General features: G+C 42.6%; 1 protein-coding gene across 5 annotated transcripts in view; it reads right to left on the bottom strand.

Annotated features, from left to right (window-relative positions):
* TMEM200A (transmembrane protein 200A) overlaps positions 1–22664 on the bottom strand; it is a 67273-nt gene that overhangs the window by 29525 nt on the left and 15084 nt on the right. For 2 of the 5 annotated variants that reach the window (XM_084777739.1, XM_084777738.1), the window contains exon 1: positions 7261–7397. The exons of 2 other annotated variants lie outside the window; for them this stretch is intronic. In XM_084777739.1, the coding sequence (XP_084633865.1) occupies positions 7261–7313 (53 nt within the window). In that variant the 5' untranslated portion in view covers positions 7314–7397. Of the gene's footprint in view, positions 1–7260; positions 7398–14225; positions 14266–22664 lie in introns of those variants that run through there. One more of the 5 variants, XM_084777743.1, reaches the window with a different exon arrangement.

Genomic DNA, 22664 nt, shown 5'->3' with positions numbered 1-22664 from the left:
CTTCCTTCAGAGATGTTCTGATTATACAAGTGATCATTCTGAATTATGAAATGTCACAGTTCATAAATGAGCCTTGACACACACACACCCATAGTGTAGCCAGTATGGACAGAAACAAAGAGGTAGAAAGCATAAGCTATGATGTTCATAGACCGTACTAGATTAAATTGCTGATATTTCAGGTTGAAAGTGGTCATACATCAGCTATTTCACAAGAATCTATTATATAAGAGGTCAAAATTATCACCCACGCGTTATTAAAACAAAACAAATAAATAATGCAAGCTTACTAAACAGTGAACCCAACAGCCAGGACATTTGACGGTTGGAAACATCACCCAAGCGTTATCTGTGATTATAATCCTTTTTAAAAAGCTCCTGTGTAGGTTTATCTACTTAAGAATAAGTTCTGAGAAATGTTTGTAAGCTCGTTGAATCTCAATTATTTCCCACACTCTACTCAACTAATCTTCCACCTCCAAGCCTAGTCCTGTAGTCATCTCTCCACTGGATAAGTTGTTTTCTTCTCATTAATGTTTTCATAATTTGCATTAATCTAAATACCTAAGCTTTTTATTGTTTTTTTTCCGGGAAACATTATTTCTGCAAAATACTCCATTTGCAAAACCAAATTATTCTAATGGCAAATTGGTTTTTCCCTTCCTATAACAACACTTCATAAATTCAAAGCCCTTGGTAATTTTCTTTTTGTCATAGTAACAAAATAAAAAAAACATTAACCATGTTTTTAAAATGTAGCTGTCAATGCATAAAATGTAAAACTCCTGAGAGGTAAACCAAACACTGTCAGTTTGAGAACAAAACAGCCAACAGGGACAAATCGCAATCCAAGTGGCAAGAACAGGACCCTGCCTCTACTATTAGCAGCGTCTTTTAAACACAAAGGCTTTAAAGATGGGAAATAGGTCATAAGTGGGAATTTCTACACGTGAAAACCCCTAAAAGCTCATAAACATACAAAGTACTTTGTTAATAAAGAGAAATTATAAGAGATCCTTTTAACCTCCTAAACTGATATGTTGAAAGACACTGATAAAACTGTGCTGGAAAACCATGGGCTGGAGATACCATGGAAAAACCTTTCAGAATAACCTTGCAGCATTCACAGAAGGCACAGTCTGTCAAAGACGAGCTCATGGTTAGGAAGAAAAATAAGCATCGTCACTAAATGGTCACTATGGCAGTCAGAAGAGTCCCCACGTAGTATGACTCAAGGGACCGATGTTAATAAAACAAAAGGGGGTGGGTAACTTTAAAAACAGACTTTGAATTAACAAAGAAGCAAGAGAAGCACTAAAAAGCACATGGTGGCGTGCTTGCAAGAAGACCGGGGTGTTGAAAGGGACCCCACAGAAGGGAATGGTAGCACTAGATTATAATGTGTGTGCATGGTGGAGTGTCTGTTCTTCACTCCTGGAGACAAGTGCAATTAGAGGATGTTTCTGAGTCAAGTATGGAAAGCAAAGCACTGTGAACAAACAAGGGCATGCTGCACAGAGTTAAAGGCCCTGACTGGCCTGTTGAGAAGCCCTCCTTCTGGAAGGAGAAACTATAGACAGAATTGGAGAGAGAGAAATCAGAGAGATTACGCCCAGAAACTTCCACAGCTGATGAAAAAGAAATAGTCAAGTTGATAAAGTAAACTCAGCCCCAAGTACAAATAAGAAAGCGAAGGAGGAAGGGGAAATCAGAGAGGATGGAGGTAGACAGGAAGGAGGAAAAAGGAGAAGGCAGAGCAAGAACTATTCCTACACACCATATAGGGAGACCACAAAGCGCAAGAAAAACAACCAGGAAAGAGTAGCGTTAAATACCAGGGAACAGGTTGTTGTTGTTTGGTTTTTGTTTCGTTGTCTGTTTTTCAAGCAGGGTTTCTCTGTGTGGCCCTAGAACTGTCCTAGAACTCCCTTTGTAGACCAGGCTAGCCTCCAACTCAGAGATCTTGCTGCCTCTGCCTTGTGAGGAGGGTTCACCACGCTGACACTTACTGTTTGTTCTCTACCACTCACTATAGATAACTCGTCTTTCTAGGCTGTGCTTGTCTCGGCAATCATAGCTGAGTAAAGCTTGGGCTCTATAAGACAGAATCAGGGGATATTAACCCCCTAAAAGGTAGGAACAAAGGCAAATTAGAATAAGTGGGTGGAATTAGCCACAGAATTACACATTGCAACAGCAATACAAACATTTGTACTGAGAAGAGCGAGGGGATCGGTGGGTTTATAACTGGAAATGTGGGCTGGATCCAGTGACAGCAGGTTTAGTAGGAAGTGAAGGGCAGGAGAGGTTGTAGAGGAAGGAACTCCGGGGGGGGCTTGATACTGAGTCATGCCATTCCCTTTTACCGTCCCTCAGTTTTTAAATGGATCTCTGAGAGAGAAACATCCAGTTAGGATGCTTAGTTTAAAATGTATTTTTAAAGACACTCACTCAAATACAAATTAATAATATTTTAGTTATATAAGAAGAATATTTAATTTTCAAAGCACTAGAAGGAAAAAAAAATCCATGAAGAAACCAGCCAATGTGTTGTCACCATATAAAAGGCCAAGGAAAAAGGAAAAAGAATTGGATTGCCGAAATAAATCTATGTATCAGTAATCCTAATTAACCAGAGATTGTACTCCGTCAGATTTTCCAAAAGCACAAAATTAAAACATGAATAACATAAAATGAGAGGCAGAAAAGAAGCTAACGTTTTAGTGTTAACTTTATACAAAATAAACTTGTGAAAGGACATTAGTCAGGTTGAAAGGGGAGTTCCCAGCAGAAGCACCTTGCCATTACTCCATAAGTGAGTAAAATAAATCTGTATGCAGCCAGTAAGAGAGGCTCAGAATGCAGAGAGCGAACGTGGACTCTATATTCCAAAGGTTGATATTTTCTTCTAAGAGTGTAAATTCCATATCTGCAATAATTAGCAGATGTGAAATAGCTCCCATTTTACATGGAGGTGTAAATGGAAATTTCTGTAGACGTACAAGAAGACACGACATCCACTGCACTAAAATCCAATTAAGAAAAATCGAACAAACTAATTCTGTATTATTAGTGTACTATTAGTTGCCTTTCTGCTGTGATAAAACACCCAGACCGGAACTTTCTTAGAGAAGAAAGCGGCTTCTTGGGCTTACACTTTCTGGACACAGTCCATCACTGAGGGAAGTCAGGATGGGAGCTTAAACTGGGACTGAGGTAGAAACTGAAGAGGGAAGGCTGCTTGCTGGCTCGTTCAGGGACACTTGGCTTTTTTATGTAACCCACGACCACTTGCCCATGGACACTGCTGCCTACAGTAGGCTGGGCCTGCCTACATCAATTAAAATCAAAACAGTCCCCACTGAGTGTGCCCATAGGCCAAGGTGGTCTAGACTAGCCTTCAACTGAGGCCCCCCTCACAGGTGACTAACTATTAGCTGTTTGCCAAGTTGACAGTGGACCGCTAGCTAGGACAATACGGCTGGGCGATATAACTGCCTGGGACCATCCCAGCAGTGTAGTTACCTAGAGATACAGGAATGTGTCTGGTTGATTTACAAGAAATAACATTTTGTGATGAAACAGGCAGGCGCCTATGGAATAGAAACACATTCATGTGCATTTTAAATTAGGCAGAACAAGTCTCCCTAATAATGGTATCTGCAGGCAAGGAGCAGTGCCGGTTCTGCCCAAGGAGGGAGGGTGAATCATGGGGGTGGGGTGGGGGGGGGGCGGGGAAGGATCTAGAACAGTATGTTCAGTGTTGGTCTGTTGGGTTTTTTTTTCTTTGAGACAAACAATTTTTTGTACAGAAAAATACTAAATTAAGTCTGAGTGCCTCTAAATCTGCTTACTTCTGTCCACTTGAAATTTCCCACTGTTGAACACAGATGCTAATAGACTGGAAAACATACAGCCATCCCACTTTGATTAAATGTTACAAGAGGGATTACGTCTCGTCAGACTATAATAATCCTGAACTTGTAAAGAAATGTGTATACGTGACTTTATATGTCTAGTTCTGTGCCTTTGATATCAGAAAAAAAGCTATGCCCACCCCTGGAGGATGTAGCTCAGCGGCAAAGCACTTGACCGGCACGCATAAGGTCCTGGGTTCAGTCCCTGTTAGTGGCAAAACAATTAATGAAAAAGAAAGCTGCTCTCACTGTATACGTAAGGAGCATCTAGAGGTCACCACTGACTTTTATTAATTCTATGTCTTTAGACTAGTTGGCTCAATTTTTAAAGGGTAGGTATTATTTTCATAAAAACAAACAACCCAAGTCAATTGTTTTCTTGACTCTTTATCTCATAGATTTGGAATACTCTTAGCTTACAAACCTATTTGGGATCAAAAATAAGTATAAGACTTTTTTCTTTTTTTCACTTTTAATTATTTATTAATGCATTCATATTACATCCCAATTATTATCCCATCCCTTGTATCCTACCATTCCTCCCTCCCTCCCATTTTCACCCTATTCCCCTCCCCTATGACTGTAACTGAGGGGGACTTCCTCCCCCTGTATATGCTCATAGGGTATCAAGTCTCTTCTTGGTTGCCTGCTATCCTTCCCATGAGTGCCACCAGGCCTCCCCATCCAGGGAACATGGTCAAATATGAGGCACCAGAGTTCATGTGAAAGTCAGACCCCACTCTCCACTCAACTGTGGAGAATGTCCTGTCCATTGCCTAGATCTGGGTATGGGTTCAATGTTTACTCACGTATTGTTCTTGATTGGTGCCATAGTATGTGCAGAACCCCTGGACCCAGATCTGTCCGTCATAATGTTTTTCTTGTAGGTTTCTAGGACCCTCTGGATCCTTCTGTTTCCCCATTCTCCCATACTTCTCTCACCTAGAGTCCCAATAGGATGTCCTCACATCTATCCCACTTTCCTGGTAGGTGAAGACTTTCGTGGGACATGCCCCTTGGGCTAATGTCCAGAGTATATACCATTTGAGTCTCTCTGCTTCTGGGTTAACTCACTCATTATGATCATTTCTGGTTCAATCCATTTGTCCACAAATTTTGGGAATTCCTTGTTTTTAATAGCTAAGTAGTATTCCATAGTGTAAATGTACCACAATTTCTTTATCCATTCTTCTACTGAGGGACACTTAGGCTGTTTCCATGTTCTGGTTATTATGAATAAGGCTCTAGGAACATGTCATGAAACTGTAGAACATGTAGAAACATGTTTCTACAAAGTCTACAAACTGTGAAGAGAGGGATCTTTGAAACTGTCCTGTCACCTGAGTCCTTGCCAACATTTCAAACTCTACTCCCTGCAGGGATCACTTAGCTCACGTCCCTACGTGAAGGGTAGGAAGCAGTGATTTAATAAATGAAGAATCAGAGAGAAACATGTAAGTTTTAGTTGATACTTTTGCGCAGAGACAGAGAGGCAGAGACAGATGGGGGGAGGGCGGGGGGTGTTCACAACTGACTTTAAACTGATTTCAGCACCAAATATCCTTTCTCTTTACTTTCCTATTTACTCCAGACAGAAAGCTGGAAATATGTGTGCTGAGCCCTAGCCACCAATGTCTCCCTGACAAGGTGGGTGTCTACCTGCCTCCTCTTTTGAACCACTGTCAGGCTGTGATTGTCTTAAGTAGCCAAAACGCTGTTGTCCTGATGTCTCAAACTGCCATTAACTGGAATGCCTACCTCTGATTTGATCAGGGTCCATCTAGGCTGCATTACCTTCTGGGTGCACAGCGCAGTCAAGACAGGGAGATGGGCTGAGCTCAGTCTATTCTGCAGCTCCTCCAACCTGACAAGCCAATCTTGAAGTAACTGCTTAGCAGGAGAAATTGCATTTTTTTTTTTTGGTTGTTGTTTGCTTGTTTTGTTTTTCACATTATATTTTATTTTTTTTAAACCACTTCCTAATAGCAGGCTTAATAAGGACTTTTAAAAAGTTACTTGCATACTTAAGGTTCTCAGGCAGGACATGAAGTATTTTTAGTGCCTCTTACACTCAAATCGATTGTTTGCATAATCATTCTCTCTGAAGGAACCGTGGTGAGATCCGTTCCCCCTGAGTTTGCCTTCCAAAGCCTGCTATTAATGTTTCAGATTGTATAATGGAACAGACTGTCCGTGGCAGGCGATCAGAACTGCTTTCCACAGCCTTAGAAGTTACAGATTGATTTTGACATATTTAAGCTGGCTGACATTTCAACTAAGGGTTCTATCCACTTGGGAAAGCTTCTCAAGTGACCCCTTTCTGGGCAACTCAACCTAACTGCAGTAGTCAGGATGAGTCCAACCAGCACGGCGCTACAGTTTACCTGAGCTCTCTGCATCCTGTCTGCAGAAAGGAAGATAGTCAATACACCTCATGTGTGTATGTATGTATGTGTGTGTGAGTGTATGTATGTATGTATGTATGCATGTATATATGTATGTATGTGTATGTATATATTGCATGTGGGCATATATGTATGTTTTATGTGAATGTATGTGTGTGTATGTATGTATGTATGTATGTTTGTATATATATATGCGTGTATATGTGTGTATGTATGTGTGTATGTATGTTTGTATGTATATGTGTGTATATGTATAGATATGTGTGTAGGTATGTATGTGTGTATATATGTGTGTATAGTATGTATGCATGTATGTGCATATGTATATATGTGTTTATGTGTGTGTAGGTCTGTATGTTTGTATGTATACTGAGTATCTGCTACTTTCAAAGTAGTTAGATGTATGACAGTTACACAGAGCGGAACAGGATCCTAGCTTTGGCCAGCTCTGTGGCCTTGGGAAAGGCATTCCACTATTTCTCCGCAATCCCCACAGCACAAACACTAATGCTTACATGACCTGTGAAGCTTTATCCTCATATCAGTTTCTGTTCTGTGAATCACTACAGGGTCTTGAGACTGTCGTGAGAAGGCAGGAACCTCCCAGCTGCCGTCCCCTCTTCACCTGTATAGTCGACTCCATTCCTAAAAAAGAGCGTCCAGCATCTCGGGCCTCCTGGGCGCCGGACTCCAATCTCCACTGCTTTGCCTGTACCTTTTGACATCTTAACAAATGCAAATTAGATGCCAAAAAAGTAAATTAGTAAGGGGACTGTCAGCCAGGCATGGGGAGGGGAGGAGAATCCTTGGCCAAAAAATGTCCTCCCACACAGGAAAAAGCTGGTAATTGGAAGTTAGAGGAATTCCCCCACACACCTCCCCCCCCACCCCCCACCTCCCGGAGCAGCCTGTGTGGAGGCGGGCACCCCTGCCATTACCCAAGCCTCTGCCAGAGTAGAAGTGGAGTGAGGAGAGAAGAAGGCTTCCTCATCCTTGATGACTGACTACTTTCAGGATGCCTTCCAGTTCCCGGTAGGCTGGATCCTGCTGGCAGAAGTCAATATTCCCTTCTGTGGGAGCCAAAGGGACTTGGGTGTGACAGTTGTGAGACACTGACTCCTACCAGCCCTTGAACAAGGCTCCTGCTTGTGTTTCTGCCCCTGTGGCCATCTCCAGCTCTCAGTGTCAAGGCCAGGGCCCGTCGTTGGGGTGCGGGTATCTGAGTCTCTCAGGCTGTTAGTAGACTTCTGGGAAATGGACAAATATCCACCTGCAGCCCTAGTGATGGTTATGAGAACACAGGTTCAAGAACAATTCATTGAACCACTGATTATAAAGAAGGTTCTGCATGGCTGCTATTTCCCATCAGGCGAGAATCCCATGGATAAATCATGCATGCAGATGTTAGTGATATATATATATATATATCATATATCACTATATATCATATATCATATATATATATGATCTCAAATAACCCAGGATGTCTTTTCTATCTAAGGCAAAGGTGACCTTCAATGTCCACCCACCGAATGCTGGGATTACAGGTGTGTGGTGCTGGGGATAGAGCACTGGACTTGAGACATGCCAGACAAGCTTGCTAGGCAAGCTTTACCAAGCAAGGACATCCCCAGGCTCTCAATTATGATTTTTAAAAGTATATTTGTACATTTGGATAAAGTGAAGCATATTCTCTGCACCAAAACCCATACAGCTCTTTGAAGAAGTCATAATAAAAAAATAAATTAAAAAGTTAGGGTTTCAACTAGAGATGTTTTTAGTCATCTCCTCAGTGTTTAAAAAAAAAAACGCCATAAACTGTTTCCCTACTTTACATGACAAGTCTGAAAAATTACCCGCCTGACAAAGGAACTCCCGAGGCCCTGTTCTGACAGCAACACTGTCTAAACACTGTGTGTACACAGACAATGACAAAGCACGGCCTTCTGAGGCCATGTGGTCTGAGGCCGTGCCATCTGCTGAACGTGATCCCTAGGTCCTTCTGTGCAGGTGCACTGGTACCGGAGGCCCAAAGATGGGAGAAAACACCACCTGCCCACAGCACACTGCTTCTGTGCGTACCTGGCCCCTTCCAACCCACAAGCCACGGACGGCATCATTCCTTCCACTGCTGAAACATTATTTAATCTCAATTCCACAGACACTAGGTACACACCTTTAAAAATTGCTATTCCATGGCTGAAATTGATTTTTCTCCCCTTTGGATATTTCTCTCTCAGATATTATTGTTATTTTTTTTAACTGAGTGACAATAATAGGGAATGGCATGACTCAGTATCCAAGCCCCTCAGACCTCCTTCCTCTACAACCTCTCCTGCCCTTCACTTCCTACTAAACCTGATGTCACTGGATCCAGTCCACATTTCCAGTACAAATGCTTGCATTGCCGGTGCCATGCGTAATCCTGCTGCTCATTCCACCCACTTAATTCTAATTCTCTTTGGATTATATCCTCTGCTTCCGTCTTACAAAGTCCAAGCTTTGCTCAACTACGGTTGATTATAGAACACCAAGGGTAGATACTAAACTGAAGGAGAAGTCAAAAGCACAGAGCTTGGTGAGACCAGAGTTCGTGTATGTGAGTAGTGTTGGAAAGTAGGCTGTGCGTGCGGTAGTGTCAGCGGCGTGAGTGGACTGAGGCGCCGTGGGATGATGAGATCAGCGACGGGTGGGTGGGTGTTGCTTCTGTGATGCCAAGATGATGGAATTCCATCTCTAAGATGGGCAGGTGTGAGTCAGGTTAGAAGAGAAGAATGAGTCAGAAGAAATGACCGATACAACGGAGGGAACCAGGCACGGTGTGGTTTGGGTTGCTAAGGTGAGCTGGGATGTTATTGATGGTGAGATCGAGAGGGGAACAGGTCAGAGGTGAGGAAGAAAGGCTGTTCTCAGGTTCACTAGAAACCATCAGAGGATACTAAAGAGTACATCTAGCCTGACAAGACAAGAGATAGGTAGGAGGGGTACCGGGGGAGAAAAGAGACAGGCTAACTGGCTACTGTACTAACCTCGGCCAACATGAAGCCATGGTACCTGAGGTGAATAACGACTGAAGCCACAGATAGATGCTTAAAACTATAGGGATTATTTTCTTTTAAAGAGGTAAATAGTGAGGACACGGTTGAAAATGGCTCTTGGGTATCTTATTAAAGCGTATGTTTAGATACTGGTTGTGTTCAGCACTTACGATGTGGGCTGGACACTGTTTTCTAAGCGAGTCACATGCACCACCTCATGTATGTAACTCGTGCTGCCTAATTTAATCTTCACAACAGCCCAGGAAGGCCGGTTTCCATTTGCCTGATAGGGAAAATGAAGCAAAGAGAGTGGGTGAGTCACGGGGCTACCGTGAGTGGCGAAGGAACATCCTGGCACTAAAATGCTACACCATCCCCCGGGAAGAGGGAGCCCTGAAGACGGTGGTGAGTTTGTTTATGTGCGTTGAGCTCTCTAACGGGCTGGAAACAACCCTGGCAGTAAGTGGAGCATCCGAGCTGGAGATGTGTTTCAGAGGATGTTGTGGCTCTAGGTGGCTGCTGCAGCCCCCGAGTGAGTGGAGAACACTCTAGGATAATAACCTCAGCCTTGAAGACTAAAGTCTCAGCCGGCTGGACTCAGATTGTCTTGCATTTTGAGAGAACACAGGGCATAACTCTTTTCGATAATGGGATATGGGGGAAGAGAAGATCCCATTGTGGGAAAGATTAAAAAACAGAGCCAACATCCCATCTGAGAAGATGGTGGTATTCATGGCTTCAGGAAGGGCGCTTAGCTTATGGCTCAGAATAAAACCAGAATGCACAGAGTGGACCGATCAGATGTCTATAACCAGTTACTTTCTGAAGTAGTTCATCCTTCCCTAGCTCCGTGTGTGTGTGTGTGTGTGTGTGTGTGTCTGTGTGTGTACATTTTTATGCAGGTGAATATACATGTGTGGGTAGACACATGTGCAGCCCAAAAATCAACATTGGGAGTTACTCCTCGGGAGCCGCCAACCTTGCTCTTATGAGATAGTCTCCCAGAAGCCCCTGGAGTTCTCCTGCTAAGCTAGGGTGGCCAGCCCAGGAGCTCCAGGAATCTGCCTGTGTCCATCTCTCAGCAGCTCTGGGATGACAAGAGCACACCAGCATGCCTGGGTTTTGTTTGTTTGTTTGTTTTTCTCTCTTCTATATTTTTTAACTGTGGGCTCAGATGATCAAGCCCAGGTCTTCAGTTTGCAGGACAAGTACTTTCCCAGCTTAGTTCCCTCCCTGGCCCAGCATGCAAGGTTCTTCAGAGCCTCCCCATGGAGCTCAGCGTTTCTGCTAGGCAGGAGCAGTGGCTATGACCCCAGGACAACCCAAGGCTACTCTGCAGGCTGGCAGTTGGGCAGGAAGGGAAACTAGGACCAACCCAGTTTTCCATCTCCAAGCAGTGACGGCATACAGCATGCACTCATCCTGCATCTGGGAAATTTTGCTCCCAGAGGGCACCAGGCTGAGTCTGAAGACTTAAGACAACTAGAGATGGGGGCACACTGTTAGTGTGTAGGAGAGAAATCTCTGAACCACAGCAAGGCACCTCATGATGCAGAGACCTTACTGGGACCAAACTATCAATAGCACAGTGGCTCAGAAACCCTTAATGAAAGTAAGCTGACAGAGACCACGGCAGGGGACAAGAGGTCAGGGTGGCCTTGGGAGATCAGAGCAGGCTCAGGGTAGAGCAAACTCTACAAGAAGCAATTTTCCAGGCTAATGAGTGGACACCTGGTTTGAGTGGCCATGTGCTCCTTACTGGGCAGTGTTTCTTATAGTCTGAATCTATTCTTGGAGTTTATTAAATATAAATACCGCTGTATGCAATGTATTCCTCTACTTGCTACAGAAGAAAACTCTCTGTAAAAAGGACAGAGTTTGCCCCTTAAAGGATAGCATGAACAGCAATGCTTGCCAAACCTTTTCACCTACTTCATTATTTAGACTCCAGGGGTCCTAGGAAATATACCGTGTGGTTGTGCTTTGTAAATTCAGAAATGTCTTTTTGAGATTAAGTGGCTTTTTTTCCCCACCAGACAACACAGTGACTCTGACCCCACATCCCTCTCACACTTCTGTTCTTTGCAGAGCAGCATCCTACATAATGCATGTCACAGCACTGTGATACAGGAAAAGGCAGTGGCCATTTGACTAAAGTGTGACACATTTAATTTGGCTGTCCCTACAGTTAGAATGTGCAGAAGGCTTGGATAAAGCTGAACAGGTTGAAGGGGACGATACCATTGGATATCTCCAGAATCCAAACTACAGAGATAATAAACAAAAGCATATGACTAGCAGTCCTGTCTGTCAGGCCTTAGGTAACCCTCACTTAACCAGACTCTTCCTGAAACAGAAACACATCTAGCCATTCTTGTACTTAATGAACATGTAAGCAAAAATAGCCTTTATTAGTAAATTTTGGGTGTCAAGAGAGCAGTTTAACATGGCTCAGATTTCTTAATTGTGTGTGTGTGTGTGTGTGAATGTGTGTGTTTGTGTGCACTTGTGTGTGCATATGTATGAAAGCAACAAGATAACCTTGAGTGTCATTCCTCAAGTATTACTGTCTGTTTATCTGTCTGTCTGTCTATCTATCTATCTATCTATCTACCTATCTTTTATTTATTTATTTTTGAGGGAGTGTTCTTTGTTGCTTTGTAACACAACAGCTATGCTGACTAGCCAGTGAGCTCCTGGGAGCCTCCTGTCTCCGCCTCCCCAGCACTGCAATTACACACATGAAAAAAAGCCCACCTTTATAAATACATGAAAGCAACACTTTTTGAAATGAATGTCCCTAAGTCCCTGGCATCTTTATAAGTATACTAACAGAGAAGTGTACACATATGCTAGGACTTGCTGTGACACTGGACATTGATCTCATAAAGTGCGCTCATGGAATCTTGAACCAAGCCCTTAACTTACCTGGAAATTTCACTGCAGCATTTTGAAATTACTGAAAAAAAAAATGAAGTTCCAATTGTTTCTCAGAACTCTGGGAAAGTTTCTAACTGAATGAATCTCTCAGACTCAGTCGCTGTTCTAACTGGCAGCCAGTGAATTTCTGCATTTAAAAGTAATAGCTTCTCAAAATTATAAAGTGTTCTATCATTTTTCTTTCTGTTAGCCATTTTAGGGGAGGGACATTATACTCTGGAATTCATCTTAACTCTGTAAATCACCTTCAGGTTTATAACACCCTTTACTTTCAAATTGTTTCTTAAAATGTGGTGGTGATACAATGGTGGGTTGAGGGAAGGTGCTTCAGAGGGTCCAGTGAGCCAAAGCTCGGGGAGTCTGTATAGACAGAACCTGGGAAACAACCTTGAGTTTCCAGAACACTTACAGGAAGTGCTGCTTCATGAGGATCAAGTGGAGATCATGTACAAAGTACTTAGCAATGTATGAAGGCGACACATTAACAAATGTCAGCCATTTTCCTTACCGAGAGACACAACGTGAGTCCTAAAATAGAACTTACCATACACAGCCCATCATATTGGAAAGTTGCCTCTCATAGTGGCCATTAGTGCATGGCATATCTGGCTTGCTGAGCTGTAGTATGTGTCTTCTGCTCCTGTTTCTCTGCATGTTGTGGCTAGCTTCTTCTCCTCAGCTAATGCAATGATCAGTGTGGACTGTTTACCACTAATGCATTGGTGGTGACTAAGCACCATTAATCCCAACACGTGCCTTCACAGCATTTACCATGACATGGACAAAGTCCACACTTGGGACTCTGGTCACGTGTTACAGGGGAACATGCCCTAGGCTGAAATTCAGGAGAGCCCTCATTTGCATCTGCCTCACTTACATATTGCTATGTGACTGAGTATGAATTCTAAATCTTTGTTCCCTCTTGTAAAATACAGAGGACTGTATTACAAGAGCCTCAGATCTATGTGAATCCAAGGGAACCAATGTATTTAAAGATGGTAGCTCTAGGACTATTATAGCATTGGCTGTACCTTTATTTCTGTTTATTTTGTATTTTATTTAAGTTGCTCTTTATCTTTTATTTGTGAAATTATTACTCCAGAAATTAAAAAAAAAATTCCTCTGAGTCTGTTTGCCTTCTTCCTTAATTATTGTGGGTGATTAAATGATGTGTGTAGATATCATAAATTACATGGCATTTCAAGCACATACTCTATAGTGGTTTATGTAATTCCCATAAATTGGAGTAATCTCATATTTCTGTAAGACTTTTTGTAAAGTTTTCCATTTTCATTCCCTTTAATTTCAGTGTTTACAACTGAATGATTCAAGAATCTTTTGAATAATAGGATTACAAATACATATTATAAGTGTGGCAGTTTGTAGTCATTGTTTCTAGTTAGGAGACTAAGAAAGCATGATTATCAAACTATGGCCCTAATCAAAGGAATTAATGATTTCATCAGAAAAAGAAAAAAGGGCATATGAATGTAAATCATGAAATACTATGCACATGTGAAAACATGCATGAGCAATAAATAATGTGCACAGTTCATTAGAAACAAGATCTCAAATAAGCAATGAACTCTTATACCCAAGGACAGGCCTCATGGCCTTTAACTAAAGGCACCAATAGCATTATGCTGTGTGATTCATTCTGAGCCTATCAGATTTAGAAAATACTTATGTAGTGAGTACCCTGAACTTGTAGTTAAAATGTATCGCCTTTTCAACTGACTTTTTCCTTAGGAGGGAGGTTTCAGGGCCTTTATTTAAATATAAATAATAGAAGCCCTCTGCTCTCCAGAGACGACACTAGCTCCTTTCACGTTTTCCAGTTTCCTGATTGTACTAAGTAACTACTGTATGGCTGTGACCAAAATAAATGACGAAATAACCTAGGGCAGGAGTATTTTTTGACTCACAGTTTCAGAGGATTCAAGAACCATTGCCACCTGGTCCCAAGAACATGACAGGACATTATGATGTCAGCAGAAGCAGATGACAGAAGACAGCTGTCCACTCCATGGCAAACCAGGAAGTGAAGAACAAGACAGGAAGTGGCCAAGGAATCTCAGGCAGATATCCCCAAATGATCCAGTTCTAGCTAAGTGTCACCTCCTTGCTTCCACAGCCTTCCGAGGTAGAGCCACCGGCTACAGGATGAGCATTTGGGGCATGAGCCTAGAGAGCATGTTTTATGTTCAATCTGTGGCATGTGTCAGATCTATCACATGGCCTAAGCCCTCGACTGTTTCACTTGGGGTTTTGTTATTGTTCTGTTTTTGTTTGTTGGGGGGGGGAGGTTGTTCTGTTTTGTTTTGCTGTTTTTAGATTATTGGTCAAAGGATTATAATGCCCAGAGGATCCTACTAGTTCTTAATTCAACAAAAAGCAATAAAGTCTAACCTGTTATCTCCCTCTTTCGGAAGTAGTAAGTTCTGTTTATATATATATATATATATATATATATATATATATATATATATATATATATATATATATACACACACACACACACACACACACAATCTGAAAACTTTCACCTTGGAAAGGGAGACTCTGAGCATCAGAAACTTATCTATAAATTTTCAATTCCATAAGGCATCTACACATCCATCCCTGCGTCCTTTCCTACCCCCAAAAGCAAACAGAATTCCAAAATCTTCCCAAGGGAACCCACCCCACGCTTCACTTCCAGAACATGACAGAGCTCCAAGCTGCTCTAGTCAGAAAGTGGAAATATGACACTCCCGAGCACAACTACCAGAGGGTTTCATGGCTGATGACCTTTAGAAAGAGCATCATAGTGGAGCCACGTCACCCACATATCTGGTCTAGAAATCTTCTACATATTGGATCCCTGTGGGCTCTTCTAACACCTGCGGATGCGTGGGAATCATGTGGCCAAGTAAATGATTGAACTGAAAAGACAGACAATGGGTTTTCAGGAACTTCATCCAGACATAAGCATCTGCTCCAAGAGGACTATGTGATTTTTTTTAAGCCTATAATCTTTTTATATTATTTTCTGATAAGCCCAGTAAGCTGGCAGACAGGTGCAAACAGGCAACTCATTATTCTTTCTCTGAAGTGTCCTGGTGTCTAGCTCCACCATCTTGGTGTAGAAAGGGATTTTAGAGGTCACCCCCACCCCTTGGAACAGTTAACTGAGCCATCTTCTATTCTCTCCAAAAGCACTGAAGGACGTTGGTGACTGAGCAAATTCCATCATCGCCCAAGTGCCTCAGCGTTAGCCAGGGTCTCTAGGCACGGATGGCTGGCAATGGAGCCTTCAAAGGCCCTGGCTTGCAGAAGCTCCTGGTGGCAAACAGGCAATACTGCCTCTGAGCAGATTAAAGATAAGATGACTAAAATGAAAACATGTTTACTAATTAGAAAATTTGCTTTCTTGAAAGGGTTTCCAAATTCACGTCTATCGATATAATTTTGTTTGGTTTCTAAGTATGTTTTTGTTTAGAATGAAAACAATAACTTAATGCTGATACCACACACACCCTCAAGCGCACACGAACGGTCATCCTGAAAGGCCTATGGTTCTTACTGCAGCGGGTATTTGGAAGGCATAGGGTAAGCATGGGGGCCTGTTTTCCACTCTTCTAAGGCAACACAGAGAACAAAGCTGAAGTGATTGGAAGACTTCTTGATGTTCATGACTGATCTGAAAAGTTCCCAATTCCCATGTGCAAATCTCTGTGGCTGACAATAACACAGTTGCCTTTAGCGACTCTACCATTACCTTATAAAAAGTACACCTTTTGAGCAATTATCTCTCACTATGGCTCCAGCAGCTTGGACCACAGCAGCTTTTAGTCCCACTCCAAGCCAATTATACAGCAACTTCTTTTGTCAGAGAGGACCTCAAAGCACGCAGGTGTTGCCTAGTGGCCCCATCCCCTCCCTCTATCGATAGCCGTGATGCTAGTCCCTGATTTAGAAGCCATTTATCTTTCAAGTAAAGGGCTGTGTCTCCCTATGAGTTCAAAGTCCGTAAATCTTTTTCAATACCACAGATACCTTTTTTTCTTTTTCGAAAGAAATGTCAGTTGTCTTATTCTAACTTAATTCATGCCCAGATACACAGACACAGGAGAATTAAAGAACAGAAAATTCTAGACACTTCACGTTTAAATGTGTGTTTATAAATGCAAAAATAATTGTCTTCAGAATAACATGGCTTCAGAAAACTGGGATTATTTTTTTTTCTTCTCCTCAACAGGGGATAATGTCTCAGCCGCCTATTTTGCATTTCAAAGCATACCCAAAAGCCCAATGGTAGACCCCCCAAAACTCACCTGAAAATCCTTCCTGTTTTACTCATAATGATGTGGGAAACTGTACAGTGTTGTGTGTTGCCTGATGCTCAGACTCTTAGACCAGGTTTGTGAAAGGGAAAATGAAATAAGAGGTCCCCAGTTACAAGGCGATACATCTCCATACTTCAAACAGAATGGGGTGTGGTAATTATTATTTTTTTCCTTTAGACAGTGAGCTTGTCCTTAAGGGCCCCATCTTTGGGGCTGTAGGTGGAGGAGGAGGGCTGGAGATGCAGTGAGTGCTCAGTCATGTTGACAGTCCTTTGGGCATAGTGACCTGCCAAACCGACTTCACAGTACCCACTCTCCAGCACAGGTTACCCGGCACAAATTCACGTTAAAAATGTTCCTTGCAAGGAACTCTGGGTGCCAAAATAAGGCATCTGTTTCATTTACCCAATTTATAAAAGAAATGGTCTCATAAATTCCCAACATTAAACTACATCTGGAAAGCACATGAACTCAGACAGATTAGCAACAGAGTAAACACTGTAGAGGGGCAGAAAGAGTGTTAGGAGCCAGGGACCCAGCTGTGAGATGGTGTCTTCTCCATAGAACAGGGGGGGATGCATCCATGAGACTGGAACAGTATGGCCGCCTAAACAAAGCCTGAACAGTGACACCAGTTGACATGCCAATGTGGATGGGAGGAATATCAAAAGCTCCACACCAGAGGAAGAACCACAGGCAACTAATGATTGCCAAGAAAAGGAAAATCAGTCTTCCCCGGGGATGACTCACTCTCCCGGGGTGACCCACCCTCCCCAAGTGGTTATCTGATCCCAAATGGTCAGCTCTGAAAACACACTAAATGGGCTCAGCAGGCTGCATTTGTATATTGTATATATAGAGAGTTTCATGTATATGTACATGTAACAATAATAATTAAAGGTAAAGAGAGAAAAGATTAAGATTAAAAAAAAAAGGTTCTAAAAAGCCACGATCTGGTTGGTTTTGCGTGTCTGGGGCCCTGACACAAGGCGGGCTGTTACTGAGCTCTGAATCCCAGTGTGCCATAAGTAGCCCCGGACTCTTTTGCCTCCTACAGAAAAGGCCCAGTGTCTCCTGGCTAACACGTTGAGAGTGTTTATTAAACAAGTTTCCCTAACGCACAGGCAGGAAGCATGGTGTTAAAAAGCAGGTGTCTCTCTCTCTCTCTCTCTCTCTCTCTCTCTCTCTCTCTCTCTCTCTCTCTCTCACACACACACACACACACACACACACACACACACACACACACACCAGTGCTCTGTTCTCACACAGTTTCTTCCACATGTTTATACAACATCTGTGAGTGGCCTTCAGGGGTTTTAACAAGTGGACAAGATTCTGTGGTAGAAATAAATGCAAGCTGAACTACCAGAAGAAAAACAAACCAAACAGGAAACTAGTACTTTCAAGCTTTTGAAAAGAGACCAAAAAAAAAAAAAAAAAAGGAAAGAAAGAAAAAATATTCCACCAGAAAAATTATTGGTCCATGGCCAAACTCACTGAACTCTAACCTGATCCTCACTTAAAGGTTATTCTTGATTTTAGTGAGGGCACACATGAACTAATGCATCTAGGAATTGTGGGTTCTTTTCTGAATTAAAAAATATGATGTAAATTCGTTACAAAAATTAATGTTCCTTTTCATTAATTAAAACAGCAGGTGGGAGAATATTATATAGCCTTTAGAGAGTCCTGCTTTTAAAAACTCTCATAATGTAAAAAAAAAAATCTTTCTAATGTGACAAATGCTTATAATTTACTTCAAAAAAGTACTCACAAAGGATAAATTTATTTCTTATAAAAGCTGATTCAAGCCAATTTATATGTAGAGAAAGTACTTAAGGGTTTCTTTTCTCGTGTTGTCTGAGTAAATTATTCCCTTGGATTTCTTTTTGGTAGTTTTTAGAGTTATCAAAAAAATTACAAAGAGAAAAATAATCTTCTGTACTTGCAGTGTAGACAGTACTCACCACCTCCTGATATTCATTTCTCTCATGTTTATGTTAAGCTAAATTTAAAAAAAAAATCCCTGGAAAACAAGGATCACTGAATTGCAGGCACTGCATCACACCACATCACTGAGCAGAGTTTTCAAAGAGACTTAGAAAGCGAGTTCTGGGCCCAAAGCTGAACCAGAGCTCTTTGAGCCAGATCCTCTGCTGTGACAAGACATCCAGGTGTTCACGTGCAGTTTGGCCAAGATGGATTCAAGAATGCTTCAAAACCCCACAGTGAGGCCAGGAAAGGAGCTGGGCTGTCCACAGTTGCCGGCGCTCCTGAGGGGCTGGCTTCCACTGGTGCCAGCTCTCCTCTCACTTTGCCTACATCTTTGGGCTTTGCTACCTCACAGACCTCCGTTCCCGGCCAGGTAGAATGACACTGCTGACTTCTGAGCAATCACAAAGAGGAACATTTCTCAACCTTCCGTGTTCCTCCTCTGAACTGCCTAACGTTCTTGGCTGACAGGGCCTGCATTTTGAAAACACACCACCTTCTCTGTAGCTGCAGATACCTAAAAAAAAAACTCTGCTATTGAAATTTAATCTGACAAATTCAATAACCCCAGGGACAATGGCTTGGGGCCATAAGAAGTTATGTGCACAACAGTGTGTGACACCAGCTTTGAGAAACACACAATTCCCCCTGGCGGGTGACTCATCTCCTCATCCAGTCCCTAGGTGGGCAGGGTAGGGGTCTGGGAAAACCTGGTCATAAAAGTATGACTTAGTTTTCACAGGACCCCTGGGCCCCAGCCAAGGACCATATATGTAGTAAACTTTGAACCCCTACTCAGATCTAGCCAATGGACAGGACATTCTCCACAGTTGAGTGGAAAGTGGGGACTTCCACGAACTCTGGTGCTCCATGTATGACCACGTCCCCTAGATGGGGGTGGGGGGGAAGACCTGGTGGCACTCAGAGGAAGGATAGCAGGCTACCAAGAAGAGACTTGATACCCTATGAGCATATACAGGGGGAGGAGGACCCCCTTAGTCACAGTCATAAGGGAGGGGAGTAAGGGAAAAATAGGAGGGAGGGAGGAATGGGAGGATACAAGGGATGGGATAACAATTTAAATGTAATATGAATAAATTAATAAAATATATTTTTTAAAGTATGACTTAATGATGATATCAAAGCTCATTCTAGGTTCGTCTGCCTTACTCTTTCCTCAATAAGACACAGGGAGAAGTTGAGAGAGGTATGGGATGGAGACCCATCTTGTCCCAAAAATCAATCACTCATTTCAATGCTAGAAGTGTGAAGTGAGCTCTACATAGTAACCTTGCTAATGATATAATTAAAGGCAATCATTCATAAATTAGATCCAGGAGCAGAGAACCAGCCACATTAAGACACACACTGTAACCCTTTATTTACATGACCTTTTATAGCCCCGCCCCATCCGCCCCTCCAAAGAGGTAGCTATGGAGCCAAGCAGGAGCTCGGAGAGGTGAAGCCATTTGGCTCTTTGGTGATCACACTGAAAAAATAATCATCCCTGATGATTTTCAGATTATTCCTGGCAATGGACTCTTATTTCAAACAAAGGTCTTGAGTAATAGATAACTACATCAGTAAAAGAGTGGACTCTGTATTTTTAAAACTATCTTTGAAGAGGTGCCAGCTCAGCAATGCAGCCAGGTGGCTGTGAATTCTGGAAGAGGAAAGAGGAGACTGGGTTCCCATTCAGAGACAGGAAAATTGGCTAAGTAGCCTTTCCATACTAAGCTGCAATTGGCCACCCCTCAAATCTTATTACATAACAGTGGAGCTCCAAGATGAAACCCAAAAAAGCCTGCCAGCTCCTTACACCTGAAGACTTTAAAATGATAACTCTTAGCACCAACTTTATTTGTGGGTCTCAATCGGGGTGGGGGTGTGTCTTTTGTCTCCCATTTGTCAGGTATAATACCAAGTCTTTGTGATTGTCTGGCATAGGGCAGGCAACTCAAGGACTATCACTAGATGTTGCCACAGAAGCTAGCACTTGTATTCTCAAGACCACTGAAATCGCAGAGAGTTGGTCATCTCAGGCACAATAGCTGACCGATGGCTATCTACACCTCACTTTAGCAATAGGTGTATGTTTTTGAGAGGAAGTCAACTTCCACAGACATATAAGTCCTCTCTCTCTTCTGGAAGGGAGCTCTGTTCCCTACCTCAAAGTTCACCTTCAGGGGTGGTTAACAGAAAGGGACAGAATTCAGGGGTGAAAGCAATACTTTGGAGAGGTTGGGTTCAAAGGATAGAAAGATTGCTGGTGCAGCATGCCACGCGGTGTCTACTGCTGCTCGACGCACTTTTCTGATGTGGGTCTTTCATAGCTGGTGGACACTTGTGCTGGAACTGTCAAGACCACTGGTCAGCCTCCCTTCCTAGTAGTCAAGTAAGAAAAGAAAAATGAGCCGGCCACAGTGGTTCGTGCCTACAACCCAAGCACTCTGCGGGGCAGAGGCAGGTGGATCTCTGTGAGTTAGAGGCCAGCCTGGGCTACAAAGCGAGTCCAGAACAGCCAAGGCTACATAGAGAAACCCTGTTCTAAAAGAAAGGAAAAGAAAGAAAGAAAGAAATATGTTAATGGTTGTATTGAAGACTAATTGATCAATATGAGACCCAGAGCAGTTAACTTTCACAGAGTCAAGATCCAAAAGAGCTTTTAACACACTCTCCTTCCCTCCTTCCTCCCTGCTCCCCCACCTGTGTGTGTGTGCACGCACACGCACATTCACACATGAAAGTTTGTGTGGAGGCTACAGGTTGACATTGGATATCTTCCACCTTTTTGAGGCAATCTCTCACTGAACCTGGAGCTCATAGAATCAGCCAGGCTAGCTGGCCAATAAGCTCCAGGAATCCATCCCAGAGCCCAAGGAATAAACACATACAGCCAAGCTCAGTGTTTACAGGGATCCAAACTCAGATATCAAGTTTGCAACAGCAGACTTTACCAACTGTGCCATCTCCCCAGCCTCGCTTAATGCTTTTAAATCATAACTTCAGAGAGCACTAGAAACATAGTAAGCCCTGTTAAGTGCTTTGACAATCTTCACTGTATAAATTAGGTTAACTTATAAATTTCAATATTATAATTTTCGAAAAATTAAAAGACTATATTAAACTAGAGAGCAAATGTAAAATAAGTGTGGTTAATCACCTCTAATAGTGTGTACACATGGCTGATTTTCAATTAATGTACATTAGTTTTATGTACTTCTGGCGGCTCTTCACTCTGTCTTTTCTTGCAGGTAAATGAGAATAAGAATGTGATGTTCTCTTAGGGCCCACCATTTCCTAGAGTAGACGAAGCAGAGCTCCCAAGTGGAGATGCCAAGCTTAGCTTCAACAACAGATTCCATTTGAACAAGCTCAAATATATTCATAATACGTTTTCTGTTAGCTATGCAAACTTTTCTCCTCGAAATCATATACTCTCCTTACAGTCCCCCCCCATATCAATAGTCTACTTAGAAATGCTAAATACACCATTGGTCTAAAAACCATGTGTTACAAAAACAATTCATGAGATGCTAATATTCAAATATTCAGAAAGTACAGTCCCACTACACTGGAAAGAAGCGGTGGAGCTGACAGTGGGAATGAATTAGTAATGAGCACGAGTGTGGCCTCGAGGACATAAGAGCAGGAGGACTGACCCTTCCTCTTGATGGCTGCAGCATCGGGTGAGTTAGCTAGGGCAGTGCTGGAGAGCTTGCCCTGGTGGTGCAGCACAGGCGAATTTCTCCTTTTGTAAAGTCCAGGAACACTACCCACAGCATGATGCTGCCCACATTTAGGGTGAATCTTCATCCCCCAGGAACTCTCTCACAGGCCTAAGGGTTTGTTTGCAAGGTGACTTTTGGTTGGTTGGTTGGTTGTTGAGACAGGGTTTCTCCCTGGCTGCCCTGGAGCAAAGTGAATTTCAGATACTATCAAGTTCAGACATTTCATGCACTTTATAGCAATGCATGCCAATTCTCCTTTTAAAAAGCCTTATGCTGGTCTTAGGACCAAGATTCAGATGTCACCACTGGC

Source organism: Acomys minous, assembly GCF_964271855.1.
Source record: "Acomys minous genome assembly, chromosome: 3".
Taxonomy (NCBI): domain Eukaryota; kingdom Metazoa; phylum Chordata; class Mammalia; order Rodentia; family Muridae; genus Acomys; species Acomys minous.
The sequence above is the reverse complement of the archived record's forward strand: the minus strand, read 5'-3'. Positions and strand labels throughout refer to the sequence as shown.